We start from the raw sequence: 15,846 nt of genomic DNA on the forward strand, positions 1-15,846 counted from the left end.
TATGGCAGATACAATAAAGACCATGAACACTGACCTTTAAGAAGTGTATCTTTTAGTGGGGAAGTTAGAACTATATCCAACTAATCTGATATGTAGGTAGCGTACAAATCCCAACGGGTCCACAGTCTGCCTGTGGACCTCCCTCAGAGGAGGGAGCGGTATACAGCATCATTAGGGGAGAGACAGCCTCTCCGGGAGCTGGGTTTAGATTTTAGGGGAAAAAGAGAATTGGGGAAGACACAGCAACGAAAGGGCCTGGGGAATTTTAAGGAATTTTGGAGTTTATCTTTTAGGTTGTTGAGGGGCCTTTGAAGGTTTTGAGCTTTGGAGGTACATAGTCAGCTATAATCTAGTTTTATTGCTGTCATAGCAAGTGGTACGGAGGGTAGAGAATTGCAAATTAGGGCTAATTTTGGTCCCTGATATCAAAGACAAATGGAAAGCCTGATTTTAGTGAGAATTTTCTATAGACCAGGGACAGCATCTTACATCCACCACCCTGTACACTGTTCCTATTAAGCAAGTCTTAGTGGCTTCATTTCACAGCTGAGGAACTGGGGGGTGGGAGGGGGAGGACGGTATTCAAGGTGCTGTTGTCACACAACAGTCAGGTCACAGCTTGGGCACTCAGCCATGCCTGCCTTCTCAGAAGGGCTCTCTTATCCCTGCACGTGCGTTAGAACTAACATGTCCATTTTGTTGGGGCAACCTGGTTTGTGGGGAATTGACCTAGTCTACCTGTGGTTCCAAAGCATTTTAGGCACCTTGATGTTTTTCAAGAGATCATTTTAAAAACGTATTTTTGAGGCGATTCCATGTTCAGTTAATCCTATAAAGGATTTCTAGACTTTCTAGGACTTCTAGAAACAGGCCTTGGAATCAGAGCACTGGAGTTTGAATCCTGCCTACCACCTCTTAGTGTGATGACCTGAACAAAATGAAAAGGATTCATTCTGCTTTAGACTTCAGACTTCTAAAAGTGTGAATTGAACTTCTAACTGGAAGCATTTTGGAAGCTGAGCAGGAAAGGGATCTGGCAACTAGCCAAAAAAAATCGGAGCAGAAACTAACAGAAAAATCAGATACAGGTCTGAGCCTTTCGAGTACATTACAGACCATGTGGGGTGAATGCTGAAGACAGGCAAAACCAAGACGAGAATTAATGTGGGATATCCCTTAGGGGAGGATTTGTGACAAATGCACTTTATTCAGAGTAAGAGCAAAAGCACAAGCACAGCTCGTGCTATGTAAAGAAAACAACCCAAAGGGAGCAGAGGCGAGATGGAACTCAGGGCCAGCTTATGGAGATGCTGGAATGCACGTTGAGGCAGGGTGTGAACTGGGTCTGTTTAAGGCTAGAGAACTGCCTTAGGTTCGTAGGCTCCCTTCCCTCCTCTTACTATCCACCTGTCCCTGCTGGCATTTTAAGCGTGCAACTCCTGGTCTGGAAGTCGGGTCTCTTGATTCTGGTTTAACTGTTCTTTCTGCTACCCAGCCTGGTTTCCCTGAAAAGGAGGGAAATTCCCAGTAGCTGATAAGGTGTCGGACCTGAGTTAATTGCACGATTAAAAATTTTTAAGTTCATTGATAATCCCACCCTGTAAGATTTTGGAAATAGAGGCCGTTTTGGAAAGAGAACTTGTTGGCCTGGCCAAGGCCATGTAAAGGTGAACAGGTCTCCTTTGTGCTGATTTCCCAGCACTGTGCCCTGTCTTGGTTTATTTCACCCACTCCTGAGACAGTCTCTGTCTATTCTTCTAGAAAGCAGTGGCATGGTTAGGAACCTTTAGATACTGGATGAGGCGGAGACCGATGGAAGGGAAAGGTTACCTTTTTAGTAGTTCTGGAGAACGTCTGGAACCGAAGCTGCTGTTTTTGGAGAAAGCAAGCAGAGGTTGAAGAGGTTCTGGTGTAGAAGCTTTGGCTCGGGGATAGGAAGGCAAAGGAAGGATCAATTTAAAGTCTAAAATGAGATATGTAGTACTTAAATCAGATCTTAAAATAAATATCCTAGAGTTAGTTGGAATTCTCTAAGAGGTCTGCGCAGAGGAAAACGGGAGTCCTTGAGTTGTTACAAAGTGGAGAAGAAACATTGCATCATCTGCTGTCCTGAAGAATTGTTTTATAACCATTACTGACACAGTGGCATTAATAAGCAAATCCTCTTATCTCCGTGTCTTCTCACGTTGGATGTAAAGGAAACTAGCTGTCTTGGAAGGATTCTCCCTCCGCCTACCACAGAGCCTGAGAAAAATGTGGCCAGCTGATTACATAATAGGGCCCTCTCTGTGTTAACTATTGTCCCATAAACCTGCAGAACTGTTTATATACCATGTTGCTCCCTCTACCCCAAGGAGCATCAAAACATCACAAAAATCACCGTTCTTGTTTTGATTAGGTTAATTAACAAGCAGTGAGCATCATTAAACACCTTGGCATTTAACCTTGAGCTCCTGTTTATTATACGAGACCTTGGCACGGAGGACCTGCCCCTCTTCACTCCTACTTCCTGCTGGGAAACTTCTTAAATTGACATGTTTTAGAAACAGGTACAAATGATAAGAGGTTCAATGTTCAAATGTCTATTCGTTAAATTCTTCTAGATTGTTGACATAATCTTCAAAAGCCATGTGAATTTCTGTCCTGGTAAAGCTATAACATTTGGTTTCTCTAATTTTAAAGTAATTTGCTTAATTTAATTTGGGGGGGAGGGCACTAGAATTTTTTAAAATGTTATTTTCACTAGATAATTGTAGGTTCTCATGCAGTTGTTAGAAGTAACACAAAGAGATCCTACATACTCCTTTTTTCTTTTTCTTTTTTTTTTTTTAGAGTGTGTGTGTGCAAGGGGAGGAAGGGCAGAGAGAGAGAGAGAGGGAGAGAGAGAGAGAATCTTAGGCAGGCTCCATGGCCCATCGAAGAGCCCAATGTAGGTCTCGATCTTTTTTTTTTTTTTTTTAATTTTTTTTTTTTCAACGTTTATTTATTTTTGGGATAGAGAGAGACAGAGCATGAACGGGGGAGGGGCAGAGAGAGAGGGAGACACAGAATCAGAAACAGGCTCCAGGCCCTGAGCCATCAGCCCAGAGCCTGACGCGGGGCTCGAACTCCAGGACCGCGAGATCGTGACCTGGCTGAAGTCGGACGCTTAACCGACTGCGCCACCCAGGCGCCCCTGTAGGGCTCGATCTTACAACCTTGAGATCATGACCTGAGCTGAAATCAAGAGTCAGACAGTAACTGACTGAGCCCCCAGGCACCCCCTGCATACTCTTCATCCAATTTGTCCTAGTGGTAACACCTTATAAAAACTACAGTATAGTATCACAACCAAGATGTTAACATTGAGACAATCCATCACACTTACTCAGATATCTCCAGTTTTACATGTAATGTATATATTTTGTCCTGTGCAGTTTTAATCACGCGTATGTTTGGGTATCCACAACCACAGCCAAGCTACGGGACACTTCCATCCTCACAGAGATCCTTTGTGTTACTTTTGTTTAACCACAGGACATCCCTTAAGGCCCTGTAACTTAGTGGCTCTGATTTCCATCTGTATACTTGTATCATTTCAAGAATGTTAGATAAATGAAATCATCGATTTGTAACCTTTGGGATTGGCTTTTTGCATTCAGCATAATAGTCCTGAGATTCGAACAGGTTATTGCCAAGCTGTTGCCGACATGGAGAGCTTGCTTCTTTTATTGCTGAGCGGTATTCCATTTTTCCAGACTGAAAAACTTTTCCTCTGCCCTCTTGGGTTCTGTAGCTGGAGTCTGAAAATTAAACTGACAGAAGACATTAACTCAAGGAAAAGGTTTATTTCGTATGAGTAGGGGAGCCAACAGAGGAACTAGCTGGCTCTTTCAAAGGTTAAAGGTTTCATATCTTAGGGAAAAGGAAAGGGGCAGAAACTGATCCTAAGAGAAAAACAAATAGGGTTCTTTTAGGAAAGACAGATGAGTTTTTAGGAGAACAGACAAGAGATAAGAAAGTTGGTGATAATATTTGTCTCTACAAGTATGGGTGGTCTTTCCATAAAACTCCCCCAAGAGAGGATTTCTGGCACCCTCCTTTCCCCAAAGTTACTGCTTTGAGCCAGATCAGGGAACCTCCAAGAAGACTTTTTCCTGCATTTGTTGAATCTCAGATATCTTCAGATTAAAACAATCTTTCTGCCAGCCCTGGGGTTCCAAGTGGGTCCCCATGCCACGAGCGGTATACCATTGGGTGCTTAACGAATCATCCAATGGAAGACAACGTGGTTGTTTCCAGTTGACTATTATGAATAAAGCTGCTGTATACGTTGGTGTGCAGGTTTTTGTTTGAACTTAAATGTTCATTTCTTTAAAAAATATTTTTTTTAAACATTTATTTATTTTTGAGAGACAGAGACAGAGTATGAGCAGGGGAGGGGCAGAGAGAGAGGGAGACACCAGAATTCAAAGCAGGCTCCAGGCTCCAAGCCGTCAGCACAGAGCCACAGGGCTCGAACTCACAAACTGAGAGATCATGACCTGGGCCGAAGTCCAGGAGCCCACCCAGGTGCCCCCTTAAATGTTCATCTCTTAAGTAAATAATGAAGAACACAGTTGTGGTAATTGCATGATCGGAAAAAACTTGCTGAACAGGTTTCCAGAGTGGCTGTGTCATTTCACGTTCCTAACAGCAGTGTATGGACATCCAGTTTATCCTCATCCTTACTGTTAGGATGTCCTTGGAACCACAGTAGAGGGGACGGCCATCTTGCCAGTGCAACCCAACGAAAAGCCCCTAGTAGCTTGCCAGAACGAGTTGGAGGTCAACCAATCATCGAGCGACAGCACGACCTGACGCGAAAAAGGCCCACCTGGACCTAAACCCGGACCGCTGCAGCTTAAAAACCCCACCCCACCACACCTGGGCGAGACTTCCCTGACTCCTCTCTCCCTCTCTCCCTCTCTCCCTCTCTCCCTCTCTCCCTCTCTCCCTCTCTCCCTCTCTCCCTCTCCCAGAGTCACGGAACCTCACCCGAGACCTTAGTTCCCAAATAAAGCCTTTGACTGCTAAAGTTTTTTAGCCTCTGACTCCTATCTTTACCCTGCCTTATGCCTGACCCTAACACTTACCATCAGCTGGTATTGTTGTTAGGGTTTTTATTTTAACCATTCTGATTATATCTCACTGTGCTGATGTACTTTTAAAATACTTTTTAGTTCCCAGCAGAATCGGAGAGTGGGATATTCTGGTTTGTTGACAGTTAAAAGATCCTTCTTTTAGTATTACACATATTTAATTATATCATAAAATAATCTTATTTTACCCTTTCTTGATCTGTGAAGTTGAGTCAATGCTGTTAGAAAACCAGAGGCTAAAAATGATGTCGCTTAGGTTAAGGGCCGCACAGCAGTAAGCCAAGACTTAATACCTAACTTAACTGTAGTTTTCGACACCCCCCCCCCCACTCCCCCGCCAGCCAACCAGGAATGTAGCCTTTAACAAGTCAACTTGGAATTTCTTGGTCCAACTAAGAAATTTACTGATAGACCCTTTCAGCTCCCCTTAGGAGGGAGGGCAACTTGTCTAAACAGTGCATTCCTTGTTAATAAAAACTTTCTTTTTTTTAAAATGCTTTCTCTGCTTTTAAAAGCCTTTCTTTTATTTATCCCAGTGACACTCCCCCTTGCTAGATGGGATGCTGCCTAATTCATGAATCATTGAATAAAGCCAGTCAGATCTTTAAATTTACTTGGTTAAATTTTTTTTTAACGCAAAAAGGAGAAGAAAGTTACCATCAAAATCTCCTTACTCAGGGTGAGCACCCTAATTATTTAGCTGTAGAATTACTACATGATTTTAATGGACTTGTATGTCAAAAAGGACTTAGTGGGTACCTGGCTGGCTCAGTCACTAGAGCGTGCCACTTTTTTTTTTTTTTTTTTTTGAATGATGCTTGGTTTGTTTTGAGAGGGAGAAAGACAGAGCATGAGTAGGGGAGGGGCAGAGAGAGAGGGAGACACAGGATCCAAAGCAGGCTCCAGGCTCTGAGCTGTGAGCACAGACCCTGATGCAGTGACCTGTGGGGGAGGTCGAGAAGTGGGCTGGATGAGGATGGGGCATCGTTCAAAAGCTTTTTTGAACCTTGTTATTGTTCAACACAAAAAACTGTTTAAAGCCAAACACATTGGGGGCAGACGTGACAGGGAGAGCAGGGATGCTCATTCGTGGATCATTACCATAGACAAGTGAGTGGTTAGGCTTTTGAAAGGTTGCATTAAGAGGAGTTGAGTTTTTACTTTCCAAGTCATGCGTGTTAAACCCGATTCCAGCCCAGGCTACACATGAGAATCATCTGGGGGAGCTTTCTAGAAATACAGAAGCCCAAGTTTCATCTTGAGCCCGTTGAATCAGTCTCATTGGTATGGCTCTCTCTTTTTTTTGCTATCTCAGGGGCAACTCGACCCTAGTGGAGTTGGTGAATGTTCCCAGAATTGACCAGTTTCTTTAGTTTAATTACGTGCAACTATATTTGACAGGTTCCTAAGAAAGCCATAAAGTTGTTCTGCAGTATGATTTATCTAAAACCGAACGTAGCATTTTAAAGGCAAGCCTACTTCAAAAATCCAGAGTGTACATGGATTACACATCACATACTTTAAAAAGTCATAACATTAACATTTCATCAGTAAATATTTCTTTTTTTTTTTTTTAATTTTTTTTTCAACGTTTTTATTTTTATTTTTGGGACAGAGAGAGACAGAGCATGAACGGGGGAGGAGCAGAGAGAGAGGGAGACACAGAATCGGAAACAGGCTCCAGGCTCTGAGCCGTCAGCACAGAGCCCGACGCGGGGCTCGAACTCACGGACCGCGAGATCGTGACCTGGCTGAAGTCGGACGCTCAACCGACTGTGCCACCCAGGCGCCCCAAGGTTTATTTATTTTTGAGACAGAGAGAGACAGAGCATGAACGGGGGAAGAGCAGAGAGAGAGAGGGAGACACAGAATCTGAAACAGGCTCCAGGCTCCGAGCCATCAGCCCAGAGCCTGACGCGGGGCTCGAACTCACGGACCGCGAGATCGTGACCTGGCTGAAGTCGGACGCTCAACCGACTGCGCCACCCAGGCGCCCCAAGGTTTATTTATTTTTGAGACAGAGAGAGACAGAGCATGAACGGGGGAGGGGCAGAGAGAGAGGGAGACACAGAATCGGAAACAGGCTCCAGGCTCTGAGCCATCAGCCCAGAGCCCGACGCGGGGCTCGAACTCACGGACCGCGAGATCGTGACCTGGCTGAAGTCGGACGCTTAACCGACTGCGCCCCCCAGGCGCCCCATCAGTAAATATTTCTAATACACAAGAAAGTGCAGGAAAACTGGCACCCATATGCCCACAACCCACTTTTCCTATAGTTTTCGAGGCTTGTTTATCTGTTTAAACGTTTATTTTGGGGGTGCCTGGGTGGCTCAGTCGGTTCAGCATCCTTCTTTGGCTCAGGTCATGATATCGCAGTTTGTGAGTTCGAGCCCCTCTCTGTGGTCACAGCTCGGAGCCCGGAGCCTGCTTCAGATTCTGTGTCTCCCTCTCTCTCTGCCCCTCCCCACTCACGCTCTATGTCTCTCAAAAAATAAACATTAAAAAAAATTTTTTTAATAAATGTTTATCTTTGAGGGGGAAGTATGGGGGGGGGCGGGGGGTGGAGAGGACAGAGGATCTGAAGCAGGCTCTATGCTGACAGCAGACGGCCCGACACAGGGCTCGAACTCACAAACTGAGATCATGACCTGAGCCAGTCAGCTGGTTAACCGACTGAGCCACCCATTTGTTTTTTCAAGAAGTGAAACAAACATTTGACAAAAACGGTGCCATTTCCACCTTCTCCACAGAGGGAACATAATCCTGACGCTGATGTGTATGCTTCTTGTTCACGTTTTTAAAACTTTTACTTCATCCGTGTGTTTCCATGAGAATATATACTATCATTTGGTGTGTTTTTAGAGTATACATAAATGCGATCATCCCAAACAAATCCTTTTTGCAAATCGCTTTTTTAACTCACTATGATATTTCCAAGATTTATCCATGTTGCTATATGTAGCTCCCTAGTTCATTTTAACTGCTGTAAGCTATCCCATTGAATTATAGAGGAGGAGAAAATATTTTTCACTCTACCCTTATAGGTTCTTGGCTGAGATCCCTGTGTAATAAAAGACAGGTTAACAGGGAAAGACAAGTAAAGAAACAAACAAATTTAATAACTTGGATACCTTCTGTATGAATGGGAGACACCCAGGGAGACTGAGTAACCCTGAAATGGCCCAAGCCACCATCCCTTTAAATACTGTTACCAGCTAAATACAAAAGTTGGAGGGAGGGACGTGCAGTTGTGGGAGGTTGCCAGAAAAAGCACCAGTCAACAAGAGCGGGGCAGTTATGCAGATTTAAGCCCTCCCCTTTTCCCTGCCTAAGTTTCTAGGGACTTAGTCATCCCACTCTTCCTGGTACAGAGAGGAAGACACCCTTTCACTTGAAGATCTCCCTTTTAATGTAGCCAAATGTCTCGTACAAAAGGGTTTTGTCTACTCAGCTTTGAGACATTCTCTTATGTCTGCTATTTCTGAAAAAGAGCCAGCTCAGGGGGGGCGCCTGGGTGGCTCAGCCGGTTGGGCGTCTGACTTCGGCTCAGGTCGTGATCTAGGGGTCTGTGAGTTGGAGCCCCGCCTCGGACTCTGTGCTGACAGCTTGCTCAGAGCCTGGATCCTGCTTCGGAATCTGTGTTTCCTCTCTCTCTGCCCCTCCCCTGCTCGTGCTCTGTCTGTCTCTGTTTCTCAATCATAAGTACACATTGAAAAAAAAAAAAAAATAGCCAGCTCAAGATAATCCTTAGGTCAGAGAGGCATATTTTGTGATGGCAAATTCTTTTCCACTTCAGAATCAGTACCCCACAACTCACGCATTCCTTTGTTGACAGATAATTGGATGTTTAATTCTTCACCTTTATAACTGTCACTGCGTTGCTTGCAAGCTTATCCTCATGTGTATGAGCTAACAGGGAATTGCCGGGCCTTAATGTGTGTCTTGATCTTTATTGTGATTTCTTATACCTGTTTTTACACTCGACCTACAGAGTTTAAGAGTTTCTTCGCACCCCTCCCCCCACTTTGTTAAAGAAAAATTATTCATGACCCTTGTTAAAGATGATGAAGAAGACTTTATCCAAGAAGGGACTACCGCAGGGGTGCCTGGGTGGCTCAGTTGGTTAAGCATTTGACTTCAGCTCTGGTCATGATCTCACAGTTTCCTGAATTCAGGCCCTGCCTCAGGCTGTCTGCTGTCAGCACAGAGCCCGCTTTGGATCCTGTCTCCCTCTCTCTCTTCCCCTCTCCGACTTTGTCTCTCTCTCAACAATAAATAAAAACATTAAGAAATAATTTCAGAATAAAAAAGGGCCTACATTGGATTTTGCGGTAGGGAGGGGAGATCAAGCCCAGTTCCAAATACAGCAAGGGCAAGTACAGTGGGAGTTAGCAGATGCAAAATCACTAAGAAACGTTACAGGCAAGTGGGATTCTTTTGTGGGGGCAAGGGGGCAGACCACCCAAGGTAGGCCACTTTGGCATGAACGTTCGTGTGAGTTAAAAGCAACCAAAACCTGGCGGGTTCAGGTAAAGCTCTATACTTCCCCTTACCTGCCTGCTTATACCAAGAAGAAAGCTATTAACGGAGATTCCTCTTTACCTACGAAACTCACCTGCATGATTGGGTGACCTCCAGACATCTTTCCCCTTCCTGCTTATGGCCTTGTCCCTTCTGTACGCTCAGATGTCTACCCCGTCCTTAGCTCATAAAAGCATCACGTCGCCTGACTGTCTTTGGAATTTCCAGGTCTGTGTGGATTCAATTGGACTTTCTCCTGTTAATCCTTCCCATCTCAGTTTGGTGCTTAGTCCAGCTAGAAGGACCATGAAGGTTAGAAGAAATGCTCCCTCCCTGACACTTGGTAGAGTCACACTCACCAGCCAGCGAGGATTCTTGCTGGAGGCATGCTGTAGTGATCAGATACCGAGGGTGGGTGTTTTCACTAAACTGACCCGGCAGGATTCTTGCTAAAACTGGACTCAGCGGACCAAGGACAGCGCCCAAGGTCAGGGCCTAGTTGGAATGGACTCAGAGGAGCTGACTCATGTTTGGTTAAGGAGAGAGCCTTTGTCAGACTTCCCCAACAAAGTGAGAGAGAAGCTAAAACAGGAGACTGAGGAAAAACTGACCAGAAGGAACGGGAAGACAATGAGAGGGGAGCATTTGGAAGGAGGAGGGTGTGCTCACCTGAACTGAATCTGCTGACAGCAAGTAAGTTGAAGCCTGGAGAGCATAGAGATGTTGGTGGAGGCCCTCCAGGGAGAGGTGCCGGTGAGCGGTGGGGGCACTGAGGAGGCAAGGGCAAGTAGGTTGGGGAAGGGGGGGGGGGGATGGTACTCCAGGTGGATTCGAGCAGGGAGAAATGGAAAAATGTGAGAAGACAAACGTGATGGCTAAGGATCCCGTGAAGGTGGGGAGGGGTGGGATCCAGAGAGAGGTAGGGGGACAGGCCTTTCTTAAGAGGAGGGACAGCATTTACATTGTAAGAGGAAGAAAGGACAGGAGGGGTGGCCCATGCAGGGCCCCGAGTGGATTGGGTGGTAGGAAGTTGAGGTGTTTACTGTTTGTTGGCATTAATTTTTCTGGTAGAAGGTGAGATCGTTGGCTGACGGTGAGGGGCAGAGCTTGTGCGTGTCGGTGGGGGGGAGGCTGGTGGTGGTGAGAGAATGTCATCATTTCAGAGAATGGGAAAGGGCCTAAGTGGAGGTAGGTGACTATGAATTTAGTTTTGGATGAGGCCACACGTGTGTCTGTGTCCTCTGTGCCCTGGAAGCCAGTGCAGAGAGGTAGCCCGCTGGAGCCATTCTTGGCTCGAGTTGTGATGGGAAGTGCAGTGCAGTAGATTGGGGAAGAAGTGGATGAGAGAAGTGGGGATTTTGGGGGTGATGCAACCACTGTATGACTAGCGGCAGGGTGAGCGCAGAGCTCTGTGCATCTGGCCAAACCCAGTGAACTGTATACTACAAAAAGTACATTTTAGGGGTGCCTGGGTGGCGCAGTCGGTTGAGCGTCCGACTTCAGCCCGGGTCACGATCTCGCGGTCCGTGGGTTCAAGCCTCGCGTCGCGCTCTGGGCTGATGGCTCAGAGCCTGGAGCCTGCTTCCGATTCTGTGTCTCCCTCTCTCTCTGCCCCTCCCCCGTTCATGCTCTGTCTCTCTCTGTCTCAAAAATAAATAAACGTTAAAAAAAAAAAAAAAAAGTACATTTTACCAGGGGCACCTGGGTGGCTCAGTTGGTTAAGCGTTCGACTTTGGCTCAGGTCCTGATCTCGCGGTCTAGGCGTTTGAGCCCTACATCGAGCTCAGAGCCTGGGGCCTGCTTCAGATTCTGTGTCTCCCTCTCTGCCCCTCCCCTGCTCACACTCTGTCTCTCAAAAATGAATAAATGTTAGAAAAAAAATTTTTAAGTACATTTTACCTTATGTATAAAAGAAAAGTTGAACCGGGCTCCTGGGAGACTCAGCCGGTTGAATGTCCGACTCTTGGTATCAGCTCAGGTCATGCTCCCAGGCTCGTGGGATCGAGCCCCCTATTGGGCTCCACGCTGAACATGTTGCCTGCTTGAGATTCTCCCTCTCTGCCCTCTCTTTCTCTCCCCCCCCCCCAATAAAAAATAAAATTGAACTGGGTATAAGGGGAAGATGGAATGTTGCTGTGGCAAATGAATCTAACGATATTACAAGTTGTGATACTGAGGCTTATAATAAACACATGCCGGGTCTTCCTTCAGGGTTCCTGGCTCATAGCTCCCCAAACGCTGGGAATTTCCTAGGCGAGAAGAGCAAAGAGCATCTTTCATGAAAATAATTGGGATCCTGTTTGCAATTCCTGAAATAGTTTGAGAGCCTTAAAGGTGAAATGGGTGCCTTGTTACTCATACTGGACCCCTTCCACGGCACTTGAGTTTCTGTCAATGAGATGACTTCTAGACTGCAGCAAAGGGTGGGGGCTGGGTTCCCCGGGAGCCACTCTCGTGATGAGATGGTTGGGCCTTTCAGTTTCACACCCCCCACCCCCTCCACCAGGCTCCTGGGAGGGAAGAGGGGCTGGAGGTTGAGTTAGTGGCCAATGGCCAGTGATTGAATCAATCTGGTCTACATAATGAAGCTTCCGTACAAACCCACTGGAACAGGGCTCGGAGAGCTTTCCGGTCCATGAGCGCAGGGAGGTGCTAGGAGAAGGGTGCCCGAGTAGAGAACACAGAAAGGTGTGCTCTTTCCCCACACCGTGCCCTGTGCATCTCTCTGTGTGGCTGCTCGGGAGTTACGTTCTTTGATAATAAATCAGTAATCCAGTAAGAAAAATGTTCCTCTGAGTTCTGTGAGCTGCTCTAGAAACCTTAATGAACCCAAGGTACTAGGAACCTGCAATCTGTAGCCGGTGAGTCTGAAGCACAGGGGATGGCCCGGGCTTGCCAACTGCTGCGTGAAGTGGGACAGGAGCCATCTTGTGGGACTTGAGCCCTTGACCTGTGGGGCCTGACAGCGTCTCTGGGTTGGGAGAATTGCTTATTTGTGTGGAGAACACCCCCACGTGTTGGAATTGGTCCCAGAATTATTACAGGACAGTCACATCACCCCACACAGGGGGCGGGGAAGAAAGAAGCCGCAGAAACCATGTTTCGATTGCCAAAGACAAAAAGGCCTGTGCACGAGCACAGATTTGTGTCTCGCAGTGGTCTGGGTTAGCAGTTCTGAAACTGTTGTAAACGTGTACTAGGTTTAAGCAAGTAAATCATCCTAGATCTCGAGAGCCAAGTTTCTCACTGTCGGAAAGAAGTTACCACTAAGAAAAGAAAACCGGAATGTGAATTCCGTGGTGCTGGAATGGAATCCAAGCAGGAAAGGGCATGTCTTCTTGCACACATGTGGGAAAAAGAGCTGGGGGCACATTTGGTGGGAACCTCTTAATATAGACATTTAAGGTGCAAAGCCCTCCACGTTGCATTGGAACACTTCCTCGGGAAGAGCCTAAGCGGGGCTTCGCAGGTTCACAAACTTCTCTCATGTGTCCTCCTTTTTACCTTTCACGAATTGTAAAAGCCCGTAGAACTGAAGCACTCTAAAAATGTTGGGAACGATATTTCATTATGCTGGAACACGATGGATATGTTCCATATATGACAGATGTAATGGATTTAGCAAAAAAAAAAAAAAAAAAAAAAACCTACCAGAACATTCCACAGTCAAGGGTTCTTCACCTTTTTGTGTGCCATAGATGAAAGGTACACAGCAGTATAGTGAAATTTAATAGACCTTTACTCAAAATGTTTTAAAATACGTAAAATATACAAGACACAAAGGAAGCCAGTTATGAGAAAAGTTATAAAGATATTTTTAATTGTGATATAGTAATACGTATTTCTTAAGATCTGCAGGGCACCTGGGTGGCTCAGTCGGTTAAGCGTCCGACTTCGTCTCAGGTCACGATCTCACAGTTTGTGAGTTCGAGCCCCGCATCGGGCTCTGTGCTGACAGCTCGGAGCCTGGAGCCTGCTTCACGTTCTGTGTCTCCCTCTTCTTTCTGCCCCTTCCCTGCTCATACTGTGTCTCTCTCTGTCTCAAAAATAAATACACATTAAAAAAAAATTTTAAAAAAAAGATCTGGAAGCAGCTCTGTAGTTTTGAAGTAGTAAGGAGCATCAAGGTGTTTGCACCAATTTATTTGACATGAAAATATCTGTAATTTCTTTTGGTGACAGAGCCACAGATAACTTGTAACTTGTTGCCTCCGTTTCATAACTGAAGGAAATGCTTTATTTCCATTAGAGGTTAGTGAGATAAAGATATAATTTCCCCCATGCAAGTTCATGGACTTTATTGTTCCGTCCACAGGAGTCTACAGACCCCAGGTCTGATCATCACTACTTCTAAGGGCAACAGAACTCTGGTCAGCCGAGTAGGAAACAGATCAGACTCCTGTTACGGAAAGTATTTGGCAAGGCATAAATAACTATTATTCCATTCAAGGAGCAATTGCTGCCCTGTACAAAAAAATGTGATGATGTGGTACAATGGGTTATAACTGTGGAAAATCATTTTGATGGAGTGGACACCAAAGCCGCACAGGCTGAGGTCAACACTGAAGGGCAGGGGACAATCGAAAATCATCATCGAAACCTTGGGCTGTGCAGTTTAAAGGCGAGGCAAGGAAACGTTTCCTTTATTAAAGACTGTCATATTAAAAGGAACTTTTTTTTCTGCCAAAAAGGAGAGGTAATAACGTTCAATGCTTTGGTTCCTAAGGGATTCCAATCCCTTAGCACACAGCCACTATATTTTATTATCGCATCTTCCTACGTTTGTATGCCTACTTTGTAAAGGACCTTTGCCTCTGTTGTCTTGTGATTCTAAAATAATTGCTATGTGTCGAACACTTTGTCGGTAGCAATTTTGAGACTAAAGCGGGTCACGGTTATGTCAGCAGGAAAAAATGGGTATTATTGTCATACCTGCTGGCTTCTTAAGTTTCTCAGTGGTGGGCTTTCTGTTCAACTCCAGTACAAAGGTGATACATTGACTCAGAGACACAAAGAACTCTGTAGGGGGTCTGGTGAAGTAAATAATCTCTTCCAGAAAGGAGAGAGGTGGGCAATGTGTTGGGGTTTTAAAATGTAACAGGCGAGTTTCATGATCATTTTGTGGAGGAGATTAGTCAGCTCATTCATTCATTCCAACATCTCTGGACGGTCCCATTACAGGACTCGTCCCCCCCCCCCCCCCCGCCGCCCACCCAACCACTGAGCAAAACATACCCTTCCACCTCCATAATTCCATTCCTTCTCCCAGTCCGTCCCTGGTGCCTGCTGTCACCGATCACGCTCTCTCCTGCTCCTACTTAGCACTCTGCTGCCCTCCTCAAGCCCCTGTGCACCTCCCTTTCTCAACCCCCCTCTCCTTACCCGTGATTCTTCATCTGTGTCATCAGGAAGAAGACACCACCTCATGTATCCCCCCTCTTTCTTTCTAGTCCAAAGTTTTCCTCTCCCAACTGTGTCTTTTAACAGGAAGAAAACGTTCCGCGCAACTTCGCCCTAAACTATCTGCCTCCTGATTCTGAAAACAAAACAAATGAACTACAAAACTGAACCACATTTTTCTTCCATCTGGCCAACGTGTGTTTCCCCCCTGAATCTAGAGCAGAGCACATCTGTACTTGGGCACATAATTGCAAAGATTGACCCGTATGTGGGAAAGATTAACAGTGGCTTCAAACACAGTGACTCTTGCTCCTTTTCTCTCTCACTCACTCTCCCGTTTTTTACTACCCTTCTTTTTAATCCTGCAAAACTGGATTTTTTTTTTTTTTTTTTTTTTGGCCTGTTCCATGAGCCACATCATGTTCTCCCTTATGCCCTACACTCTCAGGCAATTGGCAGGTGCTCAGAAAGTTCATTTTTAAATCTCATTGAGTAAAAGGAACACACTAATTCTTTTTTTATTTTTTATTTTTTTTTAACGTTTATTTATTTTTGAGACAGAGACAGACAGAGCATGAACAGGGGAGGGGCAGAGAGCGAGGGAGAAACCGGAAGCAGGCTCCAGACTGTGAGCCATCAGCCCAGAGCCTGACGCGGGGCTCGAACTCACGGACCGTGAGATCGTGACCTGAGCTGGAGTCGGACGCTTAACCGACTGAGCCACCCAGGCGCCCCAACTAATTCTTTTTTTAAAGCAGCTTAATTGAAGTATAACTTACATACCATAACATTCACTCCTTTAAAG

The 15,846-nt window shown here is 45.6% G+C and overlaps 1 protein-coding gene across 3 annotated transcripts in view; it reads left to right on the plus strand.

The window, feature by feature from the left end:
- Positions 1–15,846, plus strand: part of ACADSB (acyl-CoA dehydrogenase short/branched chain) — a 37,998-nt gene that overhangs the window by 1,930 nt on the left and 20,222 nt on the right. The window contains exon 1 of one of the 3 annotated variants that reach the window (XM_086681090.1): positions 10,144–10,394. The exons of 1 other annotated variant lie outside the window; for it this stretch is intronic. In XM_086681090.1, the coding sequence (XP_086537216.1) occupies positions 10,362–10,394 (33 nt within the window). In that variant the 5' untranslated portion in view covers positions 10,144–10,361. Of the gene's footprint in view, positions 1–10,143; positions 10,395–15,846 lie in introns of those variants that run through there. One more of the 3 variants, XM_086681091.1, reaches the window with a different exon arrangement.

Source organism: Puma concolor, chromosome D2, assembly GCF_028749965.1.
Source record: "Puma concolor isolate L17-30 chromosome D2, mPumCon1.1.hap2, whole genome shotgun sequence".
Lineage (NCBI taxonomy): Eukaryota > Metazoa > Chordata > Mammalia > Carnivora > Felidae > Puma > Puma concolor.